The sequence below is a fragment of the Numida meleagris genome, chromosome 5 (assembly GCF_002078875.1).
Source record: "Numida meleagris isolate 19003 breed g44 Domestic line chromosome 5, NumMel1.0, whole genome shotgun sequence".
Taxonomy (NCBI): Eukaryota; Metazoa; Chordata; class Aves; order Galliformes; family Numididae; genus Numida; species Numida meleagris.
Window position 1 is genome coordinate 66,822,317 of NC_034413.1, and position 24,759 is coordinate 66,847,075.

At 37.6% G+C, this 24,759-nt stretch overlaps 1 protein-coding gene across 4 annotated transcripts in view; it reads right to left on the minus strand.

The window, feature by feature from the left end:
• Nucleotides 1-24,759, minus strand: part of LRP1B (LDL receptor related protein 1B) — a 603,435-nt gene that overhangs the window by 272,074 nt on the left and 306,602 nt on the right. For all 4 annotated transcript variants that reach the window (XM_021398823.1, XM_021398822.1, XM_021398824.1 and 1 more), the window contains exons 4-6: nucleotides 10,823-10,942; nucleotides 9,301-9,429; nucleotides 1,673-1,930 (exon numbers count right to left, since the gene is read on the minus strand). In XM_021398823.1, the coding sequence (XP_021254498.1) occupies nucleotides 1,673-1,930; nucleotides 9,301-9,429; nucleotides 10,823-10,942 (507 nt within the window). The remainder of the gene's footprint in view (nucleotides 1-1,672; nucleotides 1,931-9,300; nucleotides 9,430-10,822; nucleotides 10,943-24,759) is intronic.

Consider the following 24,759-nt stretch of genomic DNA (forward strand, 5'->3'; position numbering starts at 1 on the left):
GAGACTCAGCAACCTCTCTGGGCAACCTGTTCCAGTGCTCCGACACTCTTACCATAAAGAAGTTCTTCCACATGTTTTATGGAATTTCCTATGTTCAAGTTTTAGCCATTACTCTTTGTCCTATTACTACGCGCTACTGAGAAGAGATTGGTCTCATCTATTTGCCTCCCACCTCCCTTCAGATATTTGTAAGCATTTATCATTAAGTCTCTTCACATGCAGAGAAGAGAGGCTGAGAAAAGCAGGAGACAACTGGTGGAAGAACTACGAAACAGCTTTAGGATCCACTTTGATGGTGAAGATAAGTGGCAGAACAGACACACATACAGTTCAATACAAACCAAATTTTGCTAAGGACTGTAATTAATCTGATTGCTCTTACTAAAAGGAAAACAAAATAAAATATCAATAATGGAATGAACTTAAAAGGCACAATCAAATATTACCACCAAGATCATTACAACACTAGAATATGAAGAACCCTATGAAAATACAGTATCAAAAAACCCCTCAATAAAATAGAAAGCAAACAGGATCAAGTACAGTCATACTTTGCATCTAGGTTAAGAGAGTCGTCTAAAAGAAGTACAGTCACAGTGAGTGGCAAAGCAAAACAAAACAAAACCAAACAACATGTTCTAGTTTTTTCATTCTTTTCTATTAAATTTTCTATATATTAAATACACAATTAGGAAAGAGGTTAAAACAAACAAACAAAAAACATCTCTTACTCTGCAGAAATGACCACATTTTTCAGCAGCTATCTTGATAGTCTAAAGCCCAATCTCTAAGATTTGTCATCAAATTTGTGATTTGAATATTCCTGAACTTAATGGTCAAAGAACTTGAGGTGAGTTCAGAGTTCTTCTATGACATCTATCTCTACTTGAAAAGAAACGTTCAGAATCTTAGGTGCAAAGCAAAGCAGTGGAGCTTCTTGTCCTCAGTTTTTGTAGGCTTACTGTTAATATCACCATTACACTCCTCAGCACTGTGCTTTATAATCTGGCCTGTGGACAATTCTCCTCTGAAAGATGAATAAACTTGTTTTGTTTTTTTTTTTTACTGCATGCTGTTTTGCAATCTGTTCACATGAAAATGTGTAAGTGCATGAACATCCCCTTCAAAAGATAATAACAGTCCACAAATCGAAAAGATGATTGAAAAATAATGCTATAATGCAAAAGACTAATTCAGTATTATGAGGGGTTTTTTTCTCAACTGCAAAAAGGCAGCAATTTATTTTCTGCCAGTTGGGAAATATTTTATTTTCAAGAACTAACAGACCTATGATATATGACAGCAAATGTGAAAAGCGTGCATCTTTCTTTCATTCACTGTTAGTACTATCCCAGTAGTAAAAAAAAACATGTAGAAGCTTTACGTATGGTTACTTTGCCAAAGAGAAAGCATTTTATATTTCTTCTTCTGTTGCACTGTCCTCATTTTGTAACCTATACATGTTAATTAAACTATAAAAATGCACATTTTAAAAAACTATTCTTGCATATATATATTGGAGTGAGAAACATAGAAGTCCTACAGTACGAGTTTCAATATTTAATGCCTTAACACTATCTTCAACAGCAAGCCCCAAATATTTCTGAGGTCTCCTGCAGCAGTTCACAAAGATGAAGACTACTGTTTTGCTAAATGACTGTCAAATACTTACTGTGAAGATATTGCACAACGTTTATTATCCACTCATCTGTTAACTTCCCAGCTTTTGTTATCTTTGTACATTTCAGCTGACTTGCAAGATCCCTTGATTCAATCCAACAAATAGTGTCCTCTCTGTAGCTATAATCTAATGTCAAAATTGCAGATCCTTTTACAGGAGTTCGAGCAGACACTTTGCTTCCATTAAGATGTAATACCTCTATTGTTTCAGAGTTTGCAATCAGAAGAAGAGGAGGTCTATCAGCAGGCTCTGAAAACAAATCAGAGAAAATATAAAGTGTTATCTATCTTATAAGCTTGAATGAAATTTTTAAATGTTCTTACCTGCATGTTTTAAGAGATAATAAATAGGTTTTGTTTTTATTTTCACAACTATCATATATTTCAAATTACTACTGTATTTTATCTTGCTGTTCTAATAGTTCACATCATTAAAGAAAATTAATTACCCTAGCCCCACAGCTTCTGTTTAATTCCGTGTAGCATTATTGCAACATTTTTCATGCCTAAGTCATAAAAAGAAATACGTTTATGCAAATTATTTGTATCTGGATTACTGACATTTCTAAAAGAATGGGAGCCATGAAAACTTGAAGAATTTATGAGTACACATGGAATGGTGAGGAACGTTTGTATCTGAACCTTTGAAATGAGACAAGAACTGAGTGAATGCTTCTACAAAGTAAAGCAAAAGAGCAACAACAACAACAAAATCAAACAATGGAACCTGGCTACATCACACAGATGTTGGGTCTAATACTGTGCAATGTGAGAGGGAAAGCCTTATGCAGTGGAACATCCTAACAGAGAAAGGGAACAGAGAATACATAGTTTCCACTGGGTTAACATTCAGATGACAAACAAACAAACAAGCCAGAAGTATGAAGAAACAATTTCACATTCACTTGAATCACTTTGACTGGAAATCTGCCCAGTTATTTATGAAAGCAGTTGGAAGAATGTGTGAATACTGAAGGAAGCCCAAATTGTGAAGAATACATATTTTAAAAATAAAATGTTCAGTTAAGATGATGCTACAAATTAATGATTGAACAAGTTGTTCAAGTTAAATAACTTTTTGTTACACTTAGAAACAACTGAGTGCAAATACTTTCTGCATTATGATGAGTGCTACTGGATGCAAAAGCAGCTGGTTTTACTTTAGGTTTATTTTTTATTGCTTTACTGGCTAGAAAATCCAGGGCTGGTGTGAAATTATGCATCTGATGTAGTCAAGTGTTCATTTAAAAATATTAATCTCAGTATGGTGAGGAGCTTCTTATATGTGGTTTCACTAATGAAATTAATTGTCATCTTTTTTTCGAGATCTACAGTAGTATATTCCATTGGTATATGGTCCCAGTCAATGTAGAACCATCATGGGGACATCTATATCAAAACCATTTGCCTGTACGTTGGCTTTGTTCTTTGTTCTTTTTAAAGGGAAGCACTTCTTCATTAGAAGCATTAATTTGTGACACTCCAAATGAGATGTAATCTTGCTTTAGGTTTACCAGTGACTAACAGTGACGTTTAATTTTGCAATGAAGTATGTTCACGTGAATAATAATATCAAGTGGACAACTTCTGGAAGTTATATTAATAATAAAATAAAATAAAATAAAAAATGTCCTAAAACATAGAAATTTACACTTCAGTTGCCGAGCATGTGGAAAAAGTATTTGAGCTGCCAAGTCTCACCCCAAGAGTTCTCAGCTTACATTCAGAAAAATAAACCAATATTAAAAATAGTATTTTTGATCAACATTCTACTTTACACAGTTTTCAAAATTTTACTAAGCAATTCCAGGTAAAGATATGGAGAAAAAAAATGCATAACTAAAAGGATTTGAGAAAGAATGCTTTACCAGCAAGTCTAATTAAAGAGAAAAGGGACTTGATTGAACACACTGCTCAGTGGTCTCACTGAAAACCACAGAAGTACGCTTTAAATTCTGTTCTTTAATACTATGGGCTTTTATTTAAACATCTATTTTGCTAATATTTTTTTTAACTTTGTTGCCTAAGAAAATTCTTTTCTATAATGGACCAGCATGAATTCTTTCTGAAATAGATTTCATTTATTTTTTCCTATTGGTTTTCACTCTATAACGTGTGCTCTACTTTACAGCATATCTTTCCTCAGTAAATCTCATGATGCAAAACCACACTTCTGTAACTTACTACTTCTCTAACTTACCGACTGTCCTCACTTGTCTTACATTCACTATCACCATTTGCATCCATGTAAGATTTTGAAAACTTGAATATTTCTGAAGACTTGAAATTTGTGAAGCAACCTCTTGTAAACTATTTTAAGACGCAACTGAAGCTCCCTAGCTATGCTTTTATTTTCCCATATAAGAAAGTAATAGGGTTTTTAATGAGAAATTTTATTTGCATTTTTCCAGGTAGATCCATTTGTAGTCAGCAGTGTTCTATGTATATCAACCTTTGCCCCTACTCCATCCTTTCTTCTAAACTGCTAACAATCAGAAGACAAATAGGCTTATGAGTTTTGTCTCCATCACCCTGAGAGTATGCTAGTATAAAAGGTGTGTTTGTGCCTGCATCCTGCTACATTTTTTTACATCTAAAAGCCCTGTGATCTGCTGCTCCCTTCCCCAAAATACCATCATTCATCTCTCAACCAGCATTAGTGCAAAAAATTCCTATCATTTTTTGCTTTTGTACTTTGTATTAAGTAAGATATTACAACTATCTGCAATTTGTAAAGCCTTCAGGGAGAAGCAGATACTCAGGCACTGTTTGCAGTTAAGGAGCCAGCCTGGTTGTTCACTTGTCTAAGGCTGTTACAGAGAAACATATCCTCTCCCCCATTGTTTTAAACTTTCCCATTGGAAATTATAACAAGGATCACTGAACTCCAAAGAAACATTGTATTTCAGTATTAATGTCTAAGAAATAAAAGAATTCTGAAAAAGAATTTGCACTGAAACTCCTGAGCAGCAGCTGTAAATCAAACATAGCTCCAGAACTCATGGCACTGCTTAGCAGCCAAAACTAAATGTTAAAACACATATGTACTCTTGTAGAATTTATCCAGAAACCAGGTTATTGAGCTCAAAATTCTATTTTTCAAGCAGTCCAGACATGAAATAATTGAATGGGTAGAATCAGTTAATCGTGCTTTTTCACTCTAGAGCAGGCGACCTGCCTATTTCAATGTTGCTCATATAAAGATCGATTTTATAAAAAATGATTTCTTCTCTTCCTCCTCACAAAAACTACTTGTCTGTGCCTCAAAACAGAATGCATGAAGCATAGAAGGCTAGTGGACAGATATGAGCTGCACTGAGCTGGCAGCAGCTTTTTAAATAACTGGACTTCATGTCTGTTTTTCTTTCCACAGTTTTCTTTTTTCTTTTTTTTTCCTTATTTCTTTTTTTTTTCCTTTTTTCTTTTTTTTTTTCCTTTTTTGCCATTTTATAGGAAAGATAAGAAGTGAATAGCTCTCTAATCCAGGAAAGTTTTATGATTCATCCCTCTTGACTAAAGTGAAAGCATCTTCCTTTGAATTATGTTTAAGATAGAGTAGTAGAAAAGATGAAAGCCTTATGTTCTCCCCCCTCCCTGATCTTGTCTAAAATACAGATCAATAGTGATGTCATAACAAATCAGAAACAAAGGCTTTTTGCTCCACCACCAACAGTCCTAGTTCTGTGGAAAGAATGTTCAGAAATGCCAGTGCTGGTGGACTGGTTTGTTGTTTTTTTCTCATTACTACAATATGAAAAGGATAAAAATCATAAATCAGCGTTTACAAGCAACTTAAGAACCCTTTTTCTGAGGTCTGTGTTGTAAATCTGAAGAGCTTTGCTCATAGCAAAATGCATGCATTGTATGAAAGTGTGAGAAATAATCAGAAGTGCTGAATAAAATGCAGTCACATTTTATTTTGAAATTAATTTTCTGTACGTAAGCAATATGTCCCAAAATTGACTATTTCAATTCTAAAACATCAAAGCATCAATTTACAAGGTTCTACAGGAAAACCATGTTGTGAGATAAATTTAAGAGTAACGAATATCAGAAATAGCTTTTAACTTTAATCCCTATCACTTTATCTTTCTTTATCTACACAACAAATGTTTCTTATCGCACAGTATTTCTCTGTAGATGGTCTATGAACACATAAAATGTATCAGGAACTTTTGCAAGAAAAACAGTTCTTTTTTCCCTCAGCTAAAGTTTTCCAATTCTATCCTTTTGTTTCCTTAAAAATTCTTTTCATACAGTGCAGGCCTTGCAGTACAGGCATATAAACTTGGCAAACAAAGAACTTCTAAAACTCCATTCAGCAGAGCTATATATTTTTTTCATTTTCACCTCAAAAGTCATTAACTGCTTCTTTATTCATAAAAGAAAGTGTGGTTAAAAAGTCCAGAAAAAAAAACCATGGTGCGCCTCTAGCTGTTTTGATACCTATTTTAACAACCTTCCCAAAGGTACTGTGCAGCTAAAAGTTTCAAGCTCCAAAGTTATTTAAATGAGCTGAGGAAGAAAATGCAGAATTTAATGAGGGATAAACCTCCCTACCTTCACAGCCAAACAGCCGCCTGAAGGGTAGAAAAACAGCAGCTCCTTCAAACTGCTTTGCTAATTGTACCATCCCACATGCTTAAAGGTGCCTGTTCAGGGTGGGCTTTGAGGCTGTGGAGAAGCTGCAGGCCCCACCTGCAGTACCACGGTTAGGTCTGGGGCCCCCGGCACAAGGAAGACCTGGAGCTATTGGAGCTGCTCCAGAGGAGGACATGAAGATGCTCAGAGGGATGAAGAACCTCCCCTATGGAGACAGGCTGAGGCAGATGAGGGCATTCAGCCTGGAGAAGAGAAGGATCCTTGGAAACCTCACTGTGGCCTTCCAGTGCTTAAAGAGAGCTTACAGACAGGAAGGAGAGCATTTTTTTACACAGGCAGATAGTGATAGGGCAAGGAGAAATGGTTTCAAACTAACAAAAAGTAGATTAGATGTCAGGAGAAAATTCTTTACCCAGAGGGCAGTGAAGCCCTGGCACAGGCTGCCCTCATCCCTGGAGGTGCCCATGGCTGAGTTGGATGGTGCCCCGGGCAGCCTGAGCTGCTGGATAGAGTCCCCACCCACAGCAAAAGGTTGGAACTGGTCTTGATCTTTGAGGCCCCTTCCAATCCAAGCCATTCTATGGTTCTATGATTTTCTGACATCTCCAGAGGCCACAACAGCCGTCCCCTGGCTCCTACAGGCCACTGCTCCCAGACATGTCTCCCTTCCCCTGTACCTTGGTCACTGGGCCTCCATCTAATAAACACTCAGAAACCGCTCACCCCGGCTACAGAGACAACTAAGACATAGCACTGGGCTCGTAGCTTGATGTTGTCTGTTGTGCCATACCTAGGACAATGGATGGCAATTTATATTCTTAGAAGACCTACTTTTATTAACATCAGAAAGTTTTATGTAATGCTTAAGCTAACCCAAACCTCAACTGCTTCTTAACTTTCAAATCTTTTGCACACAGAACTGAAAATTATTTAGTCTGTTGTTTTTTTTTTTAATATATTTGACAACTGCTTTTGTGTGTAGACTAAATAGATAGCTTACTCTTTCTATCCTTATTCTCTTTAGGCTATTAAAGGAAATTAAAGAGGTGTTGGGGTTTTTTTGTTGTTTTGTTTACTTTTTCCAAAAGCTTTTTTGCTTTTTCCTTTACTTCCTGGATTCTGTTCTGCTAATCAGTCCATTATGCCTCTCACTGGATGTCATATTCCAGCTGAAGACTTCCCACTGCTGATTTAAGATCAGGAGCACTTTGAAAGTCTTGCCTGTCATATATAATCACATACTACTTATGCATACCAGGATAGTACCTCTTCCCCTGCCCCACAGGATGTTGTCTAATTTTTGACTTGTAAACCATTACATCTTTTACGTGCTTTTGGTGAGATTGGTCCCTAGTTACTTTCTCACCTATCCTTTTTTTCATGTAGGGCAGCACTTTGTTTTTGTTTCTGCTTGAACCTTATCCTACAAGACAGCAACCTATGAAAAGCAGTTCATATTATCAGTGAAGCTATGAATGTAACATTAACGCTGAAGGAAAGCTACCTCCTGGAACATGGAAAAGTCACTATTTTCCACACTGTAAGCTGGGTGCAGTGAAGCAACGTAAACTGTTATAGGTCACTACAGCTCTTGTCGCTTTCTGTGGCATCGTTATTGTGGCAGCAATTTTTTTGACCTCTGTGTACTGGGAAGAGTTCAGCCCCATTGTTCAAATACTGATAATTTAATTCAGCATTACTTCAAAGAAAAGTTGTGCTTATGCACAAAAACAGTGTAACAAACAATGCGTATATCTTTGCAGCATCATGATCTTATTAGGACTAACCTGCAGTGATTCTTTTAGTTCATGACTGAAAATAACAGAAAACATGAAAACAACCATAAAACAGACATGATAAAGAACTAAGAAACACAGAGGAGTAGCTCTTCTCTGTTAATAGACAACCTGACTCATTTCACCAAGACCATCAAGACATTGACAGTTCATTACAACACTGAGATAGACATTTTGCTGTACACAAGAAAGGAAACTCAAAGGCTCATCTCAAGTCCAATACAGGCACCACAAGAATTTCCTGATCTAGAATAGAGTTATTGATTTTTATGTAGTGGAGGAAGAAGAGTACTAAAATTTTTTACGTTTTATGGCCTTTCTTATCTCACAATACTTGGCAATGTATTAAAAAGAATTGCTCAGCTATGGTGTGGATCAATTTAAAACTTGATACTAGCTGTAGCAAAACATGTGACTTACTGGTGCTCAAGTCAGAACATATGCAGTGATGCTATCAGCTTAAGATATCCTCAAAAAGAGCCAGTAGACTTCCAAATATTATGATGATAAAATAGCTACAAATAAGAAGACTCAAAAAAAAAAAAAAGTAACAAACACAGTTGTATACTTGAATCATCATGGATGTTGAAAATTTGCTCAAGAAAGTGCCTGCTTTTTAATATAAGAATGTGAAGTCGCTGTGCTGAGTAAGAAAATACTTTGTACAACACTGCTTCCTTAAACACAATTTACTGATTTCCTCAAATACCCAATTTACTATTAGTAATGAAAACATACACTAAGTTGATGTAAAAAAAAAAATTTGGTGTGAGTATGCATATCATGAAATTCACCTCTTGGGATATCACAAGGACAAGGCAATCTCATGCCTTTTTTCATCCTCAGGGTACAATTACCTCATGATCATTTCCTCTGCCTTCTCACTACCTCTGTTGTCTTCCCAGAGTAAATAACCAGTTTTGTCTGTGTAAGGAAAAATCTTTATTTATGAAGAGGGGAACTGGGAACTGTTCTAATTTTGGCTGAACTGAATATTTCACTTTAATTAATCATAACCATATAATAACTTATAATATTTCCTTTGGAGTATTGTCATAGTACATGAAAAGCTGTTCTAGAGTTGTTATGTGGCTCTTTGTAATACAGTGAAGAAAAATACATCTCTTCTGTACGCAGTTCTATCTACCTTTTCATACTTATCATCTACATAGGAACAAAACAAGAAATATTTTCCTTCAGGTAAGAAGATATTAAAACTTACCATTTTTGGCCTTGCAAGATTTGTTATCAGGCTGAAGTACGTAACCCTCTACACAACTACAGGTGTATGATCCATCCGTATTTATACACATCTGGCTGCAGCTTCCATATATATTGCATTCATTCAAATCTAAAGGGACATTAATAAAAGTAATGAAGTTTTATTAAAAAAAAAAGGAGTTTAAAAAAAGGAATTAAAATTGTAAAATCACTATAGTATGGTGATTTACACATTCCTCTTCTCAAGCCATGACCTTATCATTGATGCTGGCTGTTGAAATGATGCCAACAACCAAACAGAAGGCAAAGAGTTCTCAAGTTCAATTGCTATTTATTTTTAAAGTTAAAATCTTCATATGTTCAATTAACATCCAATGTCTACATCGTGTTAGGGAGACATCTGGACTCTTGTTCATACTAGAGACCATTTCTATTTAAAATTATCAGGGACTACAAATGAAACAACATTTCAAGGGAGGAAACTGATTATCCCTCTCAACCTATTTGTGCTGGAAATGTCTTGTAGTTCCTTAAATGAACTGTCACAATTCCTAGATTAAACTATCATCCACTGCATCAAAAACTATATATTTCTCTAATCTGAAGAGCAGCTTTCTCAAGTAGGGCACATAGAGATAATACCATAAAATCAAGACATGCTGTTTAACAGCAGTTGAGAGTTTAAGTAATAAATTGACATTTTAAAAACTGCTGCTGAAATTATTTCCTCAGATATATTTTCAATCACAGAACATGACAACCATAGAGCAAAAGAACTCAGAATAAATTGCATTTATGAAGAATCTGGTTTAGTACTATTACTTGAAGAGAGGAATGATTGGGAGTGAGCAACAGAATTCCAATCTACTTACAAAAAGAGAAAAAGTAAAACAAGAAACAAATACCTCGATAGAGAATTAAGAAATCATATATTTAAAAAATGGAAAAGAATGCCAATTTCAACACACATTTAATTATGCCAGAATAACATTCCGAGCTAAGTTGTATGATCTGGGAGTGTTCATTTATCAAGCTGTAATCTAGATGTGACTTTATGGACATGAGGCGAAATGCTGTAAGTTGTACTGGGTCTCTTGGCAGTGAGGTCTGGAGAGTGGCTTACACAAATGAGCTGCCAGCTTGTCTGAGCAAGGTGAAAGAAAAGGGAAAGCCTTCCTTCTCACCTCCCCTTATCTTACAGAGATTGCTTTCTTCACAGTAAGTTAGTCTAGCTATTGCTGGGGCACGTACATAGAAGCACAAAGGAGTCAGCGGGGAAAACCTGACCTTCATGATGGGGGACTCTTTCCCCTGCCTGACTCCACAAGCCTGTGCTCATTTACTGATGAACACTGCTGAAGATGGGCAAGGAAGCTCATCCATGTTTACAAGCTTGCTGTTGGTCACCCTGTATGACTCTAAGACCAAAGCTGGTAGCTCACCACCAGCTCTTTGCACCCAACAGCCATCAAGGAATCATTAAGAAATGTGTGTGTCAATCCCCCAGCATCCTCCTTGCTTACCTGTGCAGCTTCTTCCATCACTGCTTGTTTCATATCCATCTCCACAGTAACACTTGGTGCCATTCCTGGTAATGGCACATTTGTACTGGCAATTCATCTGTTGGCATCTGGGTAGCAATTCTGTAAATAAAATTATTTAGGGCAAAATGTTACTAAATATTGTTTTGATTACTGCAAAATCACGAACTTTAAATATATATATGTGTGTGTAAATGCACATCTCAGGAAGGAAATGCAATCACCATTTCTGTTAGCTGTTGTTGGAAATACACTTATGACACATAGTACGCTGTCAAACATTTGAAACGTTTGAACGTTTTTGCAAATTGTATTTCAGCAACATGATAAAAAGAAATCACATTCCACTTCTACCAAACATTGCCCACAAGTATATAATCAAGGCATACTGTTGCTCTGCTTAGATATTTCTTTCTTCCACATCAGTCATATTTAAAGCAATTATTTGGAGGGGAAAAAGAGCACCAAATCTTAACCGGTTAGATTATAGTTACAAAAAACAGCAAAGGTTGTAAGAAAGTTTTCAACATCTATATTAACTGTATTTGTCACATAAACTGATATTTTGAAAGCTTGCTTTGATTTACCAATGCATGTATAACTATCACACCAACCAATGGGCATACATTCTGGTTCAATAATTATAACGTTGGATGTGCACTGTTGAATAAACACTGGACGTAGTATATGCCATTACTACTTAAGTCCTTCATAGTACATGTTCCTTAAATCCAGACCACCACTACAAGGCATGATGTTAACAGTCAGAAGAAATATTGCAGAAATAAATATTGTAATGTTTTCCACTCTGAAACAGCATGAAAACAAACTAAGTAACCACTTCTCAGCCTGAAGCTGGATGAAGTGTATCAATTATACCACTGATCAAAAGAGTGTTTTGATGAACAACATTTTTCCAAACAGAAAAAGGATTATAGAAAACAATTGTAAAAGTTTACTGCAATATATTTTTTGAAACTATATGCAGATGCATCAGAAAATAACCTGCAAATGGACAGAGAAAGGTTGTGTTATAGGACTGTCTTAAAGGGACTGGGAATGTCCTAAAGGAGAGGAGAAGTCTATAGTTTAACATGGGTAGTTATAATCCATCTGATCAATATTCACCAAGTTCTACTAGCGCTAGAATTAAAATTAATACGAAGAGGAGTCAGTGTCAGCATCTGAGAGCTGGGATTTCAGTTCTGGAACATCTACTGGTGCCAAAATAAAGCTGACATTTTGGGAGAAAAGTGGATGTGTCTGCCACCCAAAGTTGTACTTACTACACCACAATAGCTACACACATAAGTAAAGTAGAGTAGAGTAGAGTAGAGTAGAGTAGAGTAGAGTAGAGTAGAGTAGAGTAGAGTAGAGTAGAGTAGAGTAGAGTAGAGTAGAGTAAAATAAAGTAAAATAAAGTAAAATAAAGTAAAATAAAGTAAAATAAAATGTGTCACACAGCTACCAGAGGAAATTCCCTAGAATTTTATAGTCTGCACAATCTATAGACTGACTAGAGACTGATAAACCATCCACTGCCCAAATCTGCCCATTTTCCAACTGGCTTGTGTGTTATTTCTCTGCCTTGTGTGCCCTTGTGAAAAGGAAGGCAACACATTTTGGCTGTTGCTTGATGTCTTGGTTTCTTGTCTCTAGTCCAGTCCTTAAATCCATTGCATCCTTTCAAGAGTAAGTCCCATTCAGAATGCAAACAAGAAAACTTCCCCTGATGTAACCCAAACTGGGGCTGCACACCGAGGTGTGCAGCTCAAAACAAGGCTGATTATATAGTATCTGTTTATTTGATATTTCTATCTGCACAAAATCAACATATTCATTTCGTTTTCTAAGCAAACATGGATCAACCATTCTTTACAACCTATAATTTTCTTCCTCAAATATTTATCTTGTGCTGTACAGCCAGTAGCTTTTACCAGATGATAACTATTTGACTCACAAATGGGACTTGGCTTCTTTGTACTCTTTCCATAATGGATACAGATAGCCAGCAGCTTAAACTGGAATAGTGGGACCTGTACGCAGCCAGGAAAGGCTGCTGGAGAACTGGAACAGTAAACTGGCAAGTGAGATCCATTAAAGGAAAGTGAACCAAACCAGCTGATCTGCTCCTTTTCTTATAAAAACCGTTGCTATCTGTATTATTGCAGTAAAACGTAGATGGCTTTTAATGACAAAACCGTTGCATTTTCTTTACAGTAAGTACAAACCAAATACTGTGCATAGATCATTTCTGCCAAAAATATTTCTTGTCGCACATCTCATGGCTCATTCTTTCCACACATTTCTATTTTTCACACTGTCTATCACAGCTTTGCTGGTGTCCTCATCCCATCTGCTGTGCTTTTTGAAAAGGCTTCTCCAAGAAGGTATTCTGCTAATTTCCTCCCCTTGTGCAACTGCTTTCACATTGGTAGAAATACTGTCTTTTGATCGAGTAAGAAAATATTTTCAGATTCGTTTTCCCAAATGACAAGTTTCATGATTCCCTGTCAATAAAGGTTTGAGGCAGTTAAAACTGCAACAGTGAGCAAACTCAATTTTCGTTCTTGCATTTTAGCCAGCAATGACAAGGAGCTTTACACTACAACTACTTTCTCCATTTTCCCTGGAGGGAGACGACTGGCCACCCAGCCAGCCGGGAGCCCTTCAAACACACCAGACTTTCCAACAAATTTGTTTAAGAAGCAATGTCAACTGCCATATGCTTCTGACTTCAAACTAAGATTTCTTCTCCACTAAATTACCAGCTAGATTATTACAACAGAAACTGGCCTCCATTCACAGCTCCATTACTGCCTATGTGAGAGACGTCTTCATGCCCCAGAACATTCCTGCTCCACTGTTGATCCGCTAAATGTACCAGGGGAACTCATAAATGGAAAAGAAAGTAGGAAGTATCACAACAACATCGAGGGTAAATAAATCTATGTTCCATTTTACTAGCTCTTCGGGTTTCGTCACTTTAAGTAACTGATCCTGAAAACCTTGGATAAAAAAAGGAGTTAGCTTGCCTCTGGAAATGTTTGAAGAATTGAAGGACATGCTTAGGAAGACAGTGTGTGCATTTATGGTTTGGTTAGATTTGTAGCAGGCTACTTGGGAAGAGGTGAGTAGGCAAAGAAAAATCATAAAGCAGTGAACATCAATACATTTAATGCTCCAGACTGGAAATTTAAAGAAATAAAAAATAAGGGCCCTCATTTCTGGCCCTTCCATCCTTGCTTTAGGATAAAGTAACATTCTCCACCCATTTTGGTCTCCCTTTCTCAACGTGAATTGGTTTACAAAGTACACAGGCAGTGAAGAATGAGCATCACCAAGCTTTCCACTTTTACCACAGCTACAGAAACCTCTAAATTTGTCAAGCATAGTATTTCTACTACAAGATTTAAAGGAAGAAGCTAAACTGAGGGAAAACAACAGAAGAGAGCTTCATAGCTCATAACGAGACCCACAATTCAAGACATGGAGCTGCAGAGCAAGGCATGAGATTTGCAGAAATACAGGGTAGCAGAAGTAGTTGTGAATGCCTTTTGGATGATTTATTTTCCCCAGGCCCAGGGTGTACTGCCAGCACTGATTTAGGTCATTTTGTTCAGTGTTTTCTTTCTTCCACAGGAGACGTGCAGGGCAGCATTTTTTAATTCCTTCTGTCCCATGAAAGCCTCTCTGAAGCTGGGTTCCAGCTGTATCACAAAAAACAACTGGCTTTCTCAAATACACCTGTGTCAATGTCATGCTTACTGACTTTCATATTCTTCTGACTCCCAGGTATCCAGTCCCATAGGAGAGGAGTCAATCAGGTGAAGATGCTGCTGATTTCATCTCCCCTAACGTGATATACCTCTGACAACAACTCAGAGGAGAGGTAAGCTTTTTGGACAAACTGTTCCCACAGGATTTCACAGTAATAAAATCCTGGCTTCATTTATTCCTTCTGTGTTCAAGGAAATACACTGCTTACTGTAGCTCATCCAAGATGAATGGTATGCAGAACTATCCTCTTTTGCATGTGTTCTTAATGAATGAATGAATTAAGCAGTTAATCTGCCTATCATTTCTGTCAGCTCCGCCTGAACTGAATCAGGGTTTACAGTAAGTTCACACCAGGTTCTCAAGCTTCAGCTTGCACTGTCTAAATACCATATGCATTTTCACAATGAAGGAGTGTTGAGCACTGGAATGAATTTAAGAAGATGCCTCAGTTAGCCTTCCCCAACACTATGCATTTATGTGCCACTATTTTTGAGCTATTTTGATGATAATAGGGCTTTTTGGCTGTAGTGGGGACCCAGTTGTTTCATAAGTACATCTGTAATATACAAATCCCATATTGCCCTTTTTGTAATGATGCTGGACAACTTCCTATTACTCTACACTCAAATTAGTCAATTACCTAATGTTGATAAGCATCAGCTATATGGAGCCAGAGTAAGTGAAAGCAATTGGCTGAAGTTTATAGTTCCAACTTCAAGATAGTATGCTGAGGGAATAATGGAGCTTCTGCTGTTGATTCAGGACTTAACGATTTGAAACAAGGGATTCTTGTCAAAGAGCTCATCAGAGAATGGCTCTGAGCTACCAGTGCAATGCTGCCTAGGAAAAAGCAAACGCAGCTCTAGGAGCATCAGGATTAACACTTTCCATAGAGAAAGTGTTGATATTAATGGCCAGCACAGCAGAGAGTGCTTTCCTTGCAGTATGCAGCTCTTTGTGGCTGTGCCCTGACGGATACCTTGAGGACAAACCCGGATTTGAGCAGACTCAAGGAAAGGCTGCAGGGATCAGCAGGGGACAGAGAGCTGTGAGTCTGCCAGTCTCTGTGTTGGCTGCACTGGGAGATGAAAACTAAGAGCAATCATGGCTGCTGTCTCCGAATACATCACAGGATCAAGAGTGGGAGAAAAGAGACTATTTAAGCTAATGGGCTATTGGCAGAAGTACAAATGGGTATAAATTGCTCATTAATAACTTCAAGCTGAAAAAAGACGTTCTTAACTATTCCTATAATCAGGCTCTGAAACCCTTCTTTGAATGGAAACAACAAAGACAGAAAATAAATAAATACTTTCCACATGGATTATGATTGATTCATGAAAGACAGCATATGGAAAGGCCCCTGGAACACCAGACACTGCTTTCATGACCCAGGAGGTTTATTCTAGTGCTGTATTCCTCAAGCAACACACCATCTTATGCTAAAATATTGCTTTTCTATTTGGAACTGAGATTAATTCTTTTTTCCTTGTCTCTGAAGCTCCCCAAAGGAAAACTTATGGGAGCTTGCTCCTGAATTAGTCTTCTAATTGTACTCTATACATACCCTTATTTCTCTTAAATATTCAGATTCTTTTAGGCAGCTTTGTGTTTCCTGAATATACTTGATCTTATCGCTCTGTTATTCATTGTTTTTGTGATTCAATATTCATTCACTGATGTCTAGACTATCCTTATCACACACAGGCTGTAAGCCTTATTTTTCTGTTCTAGTTCATTTTCTGAGTTTTTGAAGTGCAATTCTTTTACTTATTAGACTCTTTAATATAATTTACCCTAAGGGTCTTTTGTTTGTAGGTTTGTTTTTTTTTTATGTTCCTGTTTGTTGCTTTTTTTTTGTTATTGTTGATGTTATATACATAAGATAAAGCTCTACACTTTGCTTCCCTGACAGAAAAGCATCGCTTGATTGATAGAATTCAATTGCTGCACTGAAATAATATAGCCTGTTTTTATCTTACATTTGTCGGTCATTTTATTAGTTTTGACTATCGTACCATAAAAATATGACAAAAGTATAATGATCTTTGTCACAAACCCCAGGCCATAAGTCTGTTATGGCAGATACACCGCTGAGAAAGAGAGATGGAAATCTGAGATCAGATGCATAACCTTATACTCCCATTATGGTAACCTCAGCCAAAGTTCAGCATAGAAGCAGGGATCAAATTCCAAATAACAATAATAATTTGGGAGGAACAAAAACCCTTCAGGAAAAGAAAAAAAAGACCTCTGTTTGCCCCTAGACTAACATTTAGATAAACATTTCCTCCACCTACTTTGTGTGTCATGTCCAGCAGCAGCCTCAGCACTGGGGCTCCAGGTGAGTCCTGCTGCCTGGCTTGTGGTCAGGAGGGTTGGGAAAACACATGACTAATGCTGGATTTATTAGTCCCCAAAATAACCCATCCATCTCGAAGAAATAGCTAGAAGTTAGGAGCCTTCAGCATTGAGACTGTTACAGATAAGTTCTGCAAATCAGCCTCCAGGTGCCTAGCTGCAGGAATCAGTTAGGGAGCATAGGATTTCTATACAGTGAACAGACAGGGCAACCACCACCTCAAATGGCTGAACTGTCTAAAGAAAGCTGCAATCCCTGGGTATAACCAAAATCCTTTTTCTTCGTAACCTGAATGGCTCATGACTCCACTTCTTCAATTCCAGAGTGCAGAATCATGTCGTAAGGCTTGGGTGTTAGGCTCACATCAATATTTCCGGGGCATAAGCAGGGAAATGGTGTTTGAGAATGGTGCTTTTTCTGGGTACAAAGCTGTTCCTGAGCAAGTGCTACAAACACAAAGTTGACTTGTAAACACCAGGCAGTAGCTTTTGTCATCTAAAGTTATCATCTCTAAAATAAAGTCTGAACAATACCGTACAAAAGCCCATCCCCACCACTCAAGTCTCCTCCACTTTGGGAAGCCTTAGTACAAAGTGCCATGTGCTGACAATTAAATGTTGTTGAACAACTTAATATATTATTTTAAACAGACATTAAGGTGTATTTGTCTATTTTATGATTAGAAGAAAATTACACATCATGTTTAACAAACTTCTTGTCTGCTTAAAACCAGAAGTGCCTTACTGTCATTACTGTTCTATGAAAACGGTCGTGTCTTGCTGAGTAACAAGTGAGTAACAAGATATTATTAAAAAAAAGACAGATTTCTTCTTCCATCATTTCCAACCTAATTAAATCAGGAAAAAAATAATAATAATAATAATTAAAAAAAGAAACGGTGGAGGAAGAACAAAGCTTAAATAACTAAATCCAAGCTTCCATATCCATACTCTGGTCAGTGTTCCCTTTTCAGAAATGAAAATATCCATCTTCCAAGTATTACCTAACAGTATCCCTGGACAATATTCATGAATAAATTTATATTTCAAGGATGTACTACTGAAACTTCTTCCTGCCGAAATCTTGACCTACAATATTTGGCTGAGCTTCAAAACAATTTGCTTTATGTAGCGTTCTTCAACCATAGCATTACAAAACATTTGAAAAGATGAGATCAGCAGGTAGTAGGCATGTAGTGAAATATTAGCTTCACTGGTGGAAATGGCTCATTATTTTGACCTTTTGCTGTTTTAGTTATACCTTGGCTGTCATACACGTACATAAGCATAAGCTAAGGAGAAGTTCACCTGGGAGAGTTCAAACTGGGCAAGTGATTTCATGGCTGAAGGGAAGAGACAATTTATATGGCTATTAATCTGGATATAGGGTATAGATATAAATAATATATATCCTTCAAGAATACAAGCATTTAAATTTTTATAAACCAGTGTATAGTTTTAGATATTTTCACAGTATTGAATACCTACAGGTTCACTGAGTTACTGAGAATCATCATTAAATTATGTGTGTCTAGTGAGATGTCACACACAGTTACAGGAAGCCTGACAATACTGAACATATTCATTAATAAATCAGAAGTGAAAGCAGTAACTAACAAAGTTCTTGTGTGGTGACAAAGACTGGGAGAATGGATAAACTGCAGAGAGGACCTGCGGTCTTCCAAGAGCAGACTAAGCAACCTGAACCTAGTCATACGAGATGCATTTACAGAGGTAGCTCCTGATTTCTCAGCTTTGTAAGTTGCATTCCTTTGCTTGAGGAACGCTTGGAGAGACAAAATGCAACTTGGTGGCTGGGGCAGAGCAGCCTCTGCAGGGAATACAGTTCAGTAATGCTTTGGGGAGGAGGTTAGAAAGCTTCTCTAGGGAGCTCTAGAAGTCTAAATATGGATGAAGAGTCTGTCCCTGGTGAGGTAAGCCCCTCTTCTGTGCTGTCCCTTCATTATTCACATTCCAGAACTACGAATCCTATTCTCCTCCCACCAGAGAATGCTCCTGGGATTTCCATCTGAACATAAGAAAGCACTTTTTCATTGTGAGGATGGCGAAACACTGGGACTGGCTGCCCAGAGAGGCTCTGGAGTCTCCATCAGACACTTGAAACCAGACTGGGCACAATGTTGTGCACCTTGGTCTGGGTCACCCTGCTTCTCTGGCTGGTGGCCGTAGAGGTCCCATGGGCTCTACAGGCTGTGCCCTCTCCACAAAGATCTGCCACCAGCTCCTCATCCTGCAGCAGCCTGAAGCACACAGCAGGGAAGGGGCACAACTGAAGGCCATCTCCTGGGGACATGTGAGAACGAGAAGAGGATAAGGTCAGGATGAGAGGGTGGTAGGAAGGCAGGCTGCTCCTGTGGAAGCAGCTCTCGCCTCCTCTCCCGTATCTCTTCTAACCTCAAACTTCCCTCCAGCAGTGACAGCTGCACAGAGCTGGCAGGACACAGGAGGCTGTTCATCCTTGCACAGTAAATCTCCATTTCTTCAGTCAAAGCATACAGCATGTCACCTTCGAGACTTTTGCACTAGTCAGCTATCTACTTAGGCAATAAATAGAGCCAGCTCTGGCATTGAATTTCCACAAAAAGCAAAGTCACTCACTGGGGAAAAGGAAAATTATGCTCTATTCATCAAATGAGGGAATAAAAGGTATTTAAATTTCACAACTGACAGGCACTCAAATGTAAACTCCCATGTGATGCTGCATTGGACAAGTGCTGTTGTGAGGCTCTGTACAGTTAACCTTTGGATGTGAAAACCAGCATGCAGTTGTGGAGGGAAAATAACACACTGGCAGGACTGATACGGTCAGCCAAATTACAATACAGAGTCTTCTGTCTGCAAAATTAAAGTTACATATTTTAGAAGAGGGAATACATACACTTATTCTGATTAAAAGATGTCTTATGCTTCTGCTTCTTAAGTATCACTCTCCGAGCATCAAGTATTTTAATGATTTTCTTCACTCTAATATGTATATACTCAGCTTTATTTCACATTTTGCTACTTTTCTATGTGTTCAACCACACTGCTATTGCATCTTGGGAACACTCATCTTTTTAAATCATACTTTGTATGATTTTTTTGGTAAAAACATATTTATACGTGCACATGAATATCTACATATCAATCACATCATCCCTTCGCTGCAAGTATTTCAGTAGTAAGAATTTTCAGCACTTTTAAATAAAATAACCTCAAACTAAAAACTACTCAGTGGAGTGCTCTGGAAATGTTAATGAATAATTGAAACCCCAGGTGTTCTGCTGTACCAGTCACCCAACACATAATTAGGGTAGGGTCACCAGTGATGCCTGCTCCTGCGTGTGACTCCAGTTACCTTGCCTAGCCACTAAATAACAAGGACTTCTAAGAGGAAGAACTGTGACTGTTCATGTAGTTTTATAAGTGTTTATGATTTCCAGCTCTGTTTAATGGAAAGTCAGACCATAGCACCTCATCATCACTGCCCAGTGTCTTAAAACACTCTCTTGATGACTGATACATCTGATCCCTTCAAACGGATCCTCTCATTCAAAAACAATTGTCTTAAAGTCCGTTTACATTAAGCAATTAAAATTTCATATAAATTTGTTTTATGGTGTGATGTAACATCTGATTTAATAGAAATCTTCTTTGTTAAAATGTACTTCAGTACTAAATTATACTATATATCTCAAAACTTTTTGTAGCCCAGAAAGAAACTCTGATGAGTTTCCAGTAAATGTCATTTAAATGTTTATGTTTTAAAATATTGTTTATTGAGAAATCATAGAACAAATGTTTTTTTATTAAGACTCTAAAGTTTATTTTCAGATAACTCTTCAGTGAAGACTCACGGCTGAGACCATTGTCATCAAATGACTGCCTGTTGCCATTTCATGCTAATCAGTTCTTATCATAAAATAGACCAGGACATTGCTCTGAATGATTTTAACTTCTGTTTTAATTGCAAAGAAATTATGGAGGGTGCTCCACATTAGCAATCTTTCTGCTTTGTGAACCCAAAGGAGAAGCTACAAGCAAGACCTCTGCAGCTCTCAGAGAGATGGAACTCTACAGTAGCTCTGAACACTCTGGTGTAAAGAGCAGCACTTGTGCAGGTCCAGGACTGATTTATATCAAGTTACTAAGGGAAAATGGTAGAGAGCAGTAATCCTTTTCCCATACTTTAATAACAGCAACTGATACTATGTGCACAGACCCAGATCATCCTAAGAGTTCTTAATTCATCCAACCTCAGTCAATTTTCTTGTACAAAATGCTTCAGCTGAAATTCTTAATACTTCAATTTTCAGTACTGCTATCTGTACCTAATGAAATCGATATCAAGTGTTTCATTTATTCCTCATGGCTGCTGGGCTTGGACCTTATGCCATCTCTACAAGCAGTGAGGTTTAAGCCATTCAGCAAGTTGAAAGAAAGTAATATTTCTGATGTTTTCTACAACTTGGAAGACACATTTGAAAGTGCTATAACCAATCTTCTTGGTTTAGATTAGCTCACCTTTGCCTGTATTGTACAAGAAAAACCCCACCATCATTAATGGTCATGAATGCCTATTGATTCTCCTCAGATTAAGCAAGGTTAATCGCCTGCTACTCCTGCCATCTTTTTTAGCCTTTCAGCCAACACTGATCACTTTCTGATTACCTGTGGTAAGATGCAGGTACACAGCAGAAAATTACTTATTATTTTACAGGGATACAAGTTACAAAAGTCCTATATATATGAATAGCAAAAATGTGTCTTCAAGACTGCCTTATACATTTATGCTGTAGAGCATTTAGCTTGCTTGTTCCAGTGGATACTCAGCTACTAAAGACCAAAATTCCATTAAGCAATACTTTTCAAGAAGAATTGCTTTTACTATTATCTAGCTGCATTTAGATAATACTGGCTTCTAAGAGGCCACCTTTCACTGCAGATGATCTTTGTAGAAATTAAGTGTCCTGGAAATCAATGGCAAAGGTTTAAAAAAAAAAAAAACTACACACAACCTGTCGCTGTTGTTGAAAGATAATTCAGAAATAGCAAACCTGAATAGTGGGATATTTTTCTAATATCCCAGGTTACTCTACATGCATGCAGCTTTGAATAGCAGAGACCAAGATCAGGTTCACAAATATACGTGCAACTCATGTTTTGTCATGCACTAAACCTCCCTGGACAAGAGCTGTCTTTCTATTCTCAGCAACTCCTTTGTATCTGTTCTGTCTACAAAACAAGCTGCTGATATGTCTTTCATTATATTGTGAATTTTATTTTAAAAATAAAATTGGTGGGACTTATGGGCTGCTGTGAAATGGTGGTATTCACAAGCGCTCTCTCACTAAAAGAAGATGGAAGAAGATGCAAGCAAGAAGTAGAGGGCAATTAGTTGACTGTTTAATTCACTGCTGTAAGAAAGTGAGATGGCAGTGTTGCCAGACTGACTCTTAAGCAAGCAAAACAGGATGCAAAGGATACTTCACACAAGCTTTAAAAATGTCCATGACCTGGTAGGCTGACATTCTCTGTAGTGTTCGAAATAGATACAGCCTGGAAGTTGCAATGCCACATTCCCCTTATGTGTCACACAAAGGCATCTTAGTCCTCTTATGGAATGACAGTTTGTGGAGATAAAGGATCAAGTCAGCCTCTGTCTTTGTTACATTGCATCAACTAGTACTGCAGATAAAATGGTGCAATAGAGCTGGGAATGGCATCAGTCTTAAAACATTCCAGGCTGGCAAAAAAAAAAATTGTACTTTTCCTAATACTGGAAAAAAAGAAAAAAAAAAAGGCTAGCATCTTTATTTACTTTGCTCCGTTCTCAGTTATGTGGAAAAATATAATTAAATCATTTTAAAAGACACCTATAATAGCTTTTTCCAGCGTCCAATTTCATGCCTCTTCATGGATGTAGTACCTCAGAAATTGCTTCCCTTCATGAATACAACTTCACTTGACTGATAAAATCCTCAAAAAATTGCCAGGCAGAAACCTCAGGCTCACGAGGCACTGCCTGCCTGGAAGCTCAGCCAAGGACTTGGAACAATTACATAAAGGGATTGAATAGCAACAGATCCCAGAGAACCAAGTGTGTGACTCAGTAACTGAACTTTTTATGTGTACAGCTGAAGCCAGTGAAGGATAAGAGAAAGGACTTGAAGCTAGAAGAGAATTAAAAGCTATCAGCAAGGAAAAACTATACCCAAGACATAAAATTCTTACTCAACAGTAATTTTTTTTCCTGAGAGACATACATACAGACGTCTGAACTACAGCACAGTCTGTAATAAGCAGCACATTTTTTCCCTCAAGCACCAGTGTCTGCCACCTAAAGAAGCTGAACCTTTAAGTTTTTCCTTTTGCAGCAAGTAGGGCTGGATTGCAGACTGGCTTCTGGAGTGTGCTTGCCCCACTGGAGGTTCACAACTGACAACAAACTCCCCGTGGAGCTGTACATTTTTGCTGGAGTCTGGAAGGATTCACAATTGCCAATGCTCAAAATAATGTTGGCAAAGGGGTTTTCCTAACAACTTTCTTATCGGGGCGTTATGAACCTGTGAGTCTTGTCTCACACTTGTAGGCCAGTGTGCAGAAATGCAGATGCTTGATAAAACTGGAAAATATGCATCCTTGACTCTCAAAGCCTAGCAAATCACTGTGATTTACAGCTGCTCTCCTGCTGTCTGGGAGGAGCTGCACAGCTGGTGTATGCCTGGTGTCTTGTTGTCATCTCACCTTGTAACCAGCAAGCATTATTTAGCTGGAACTCTTCTAGAAGAACTAAATATCCTAAGAAAGACACTGAAAATATGAAATTAGCAATAAGATTGTAAAATATGATAATGTTTCCTATCATTTAACCATGACTCATCTTGCCTCATTGTTTTTCTTATATCTTACCCGACTAACAAGATTTTAGCCTTTGGCAACATGTAATTGATTCAGAGCTGCTGAGTTTGAAAGCAACAGAAGCACAAAAATTGCTTTTCATTCATTACTCCATTTAGCTGCAAGTCAGTGATCTATCCAGCACAGCAACTCCACAGCTCAGAATTGTGCATCAGTATTGCTCACACATGCTACTGGCACAAATAATACAGAGGAAAGCTTAATCTAATTTCTACTGAATATTTCCATAGGAAAATGGCATTTGTTATTTTTCACTATGAGTTCTGCAGTTGTTGTTTTAGTACTTCTGTTCAAGTCTTAACAGCCCCAAACAAAGCCCTTCCTTGAGCCTATCCTCTAAACCAAGCAACCGGTAAGCACCATACTCCAATGATGAGTCTTCTCAGTGACAAGTTTTCTTTATTTGTTGGGTAATGGTCATACTTTTATGCAGCTCTATGTGCCTTTACAAACGAAGAGGACATATACAAAGAGGAAAATGCACAGATCTTCCACAGGAGAAGTCATTGCTGCATTTGATTTGTAGTGACAACGTAAATGAATGTCATTCTCACAGCCCACCTCTTTAGTTTTGTTGTCCATGGCATAAAAAGAAAAAGCTGATAAGTTGATGTAACGTGACATAAAAATTCTCAATACCAATTTCAATGTGCCATAGCTGGAGATTATTAGAGGCACAGCTGTGAAGGATAACAGAAAATGAGTGACCCAGGTGATGTGCTTTAGAGGTTAAACTGTAGTACAAAGATCAGCCCCTATTCCTAGCTACTGAGAATAAATAAGGAGTTGCCTTGGTATTTACAAAAGGGCTTCATGTATGACTTCAGCATTTGGCTACTATATTCTGGCACATTAAA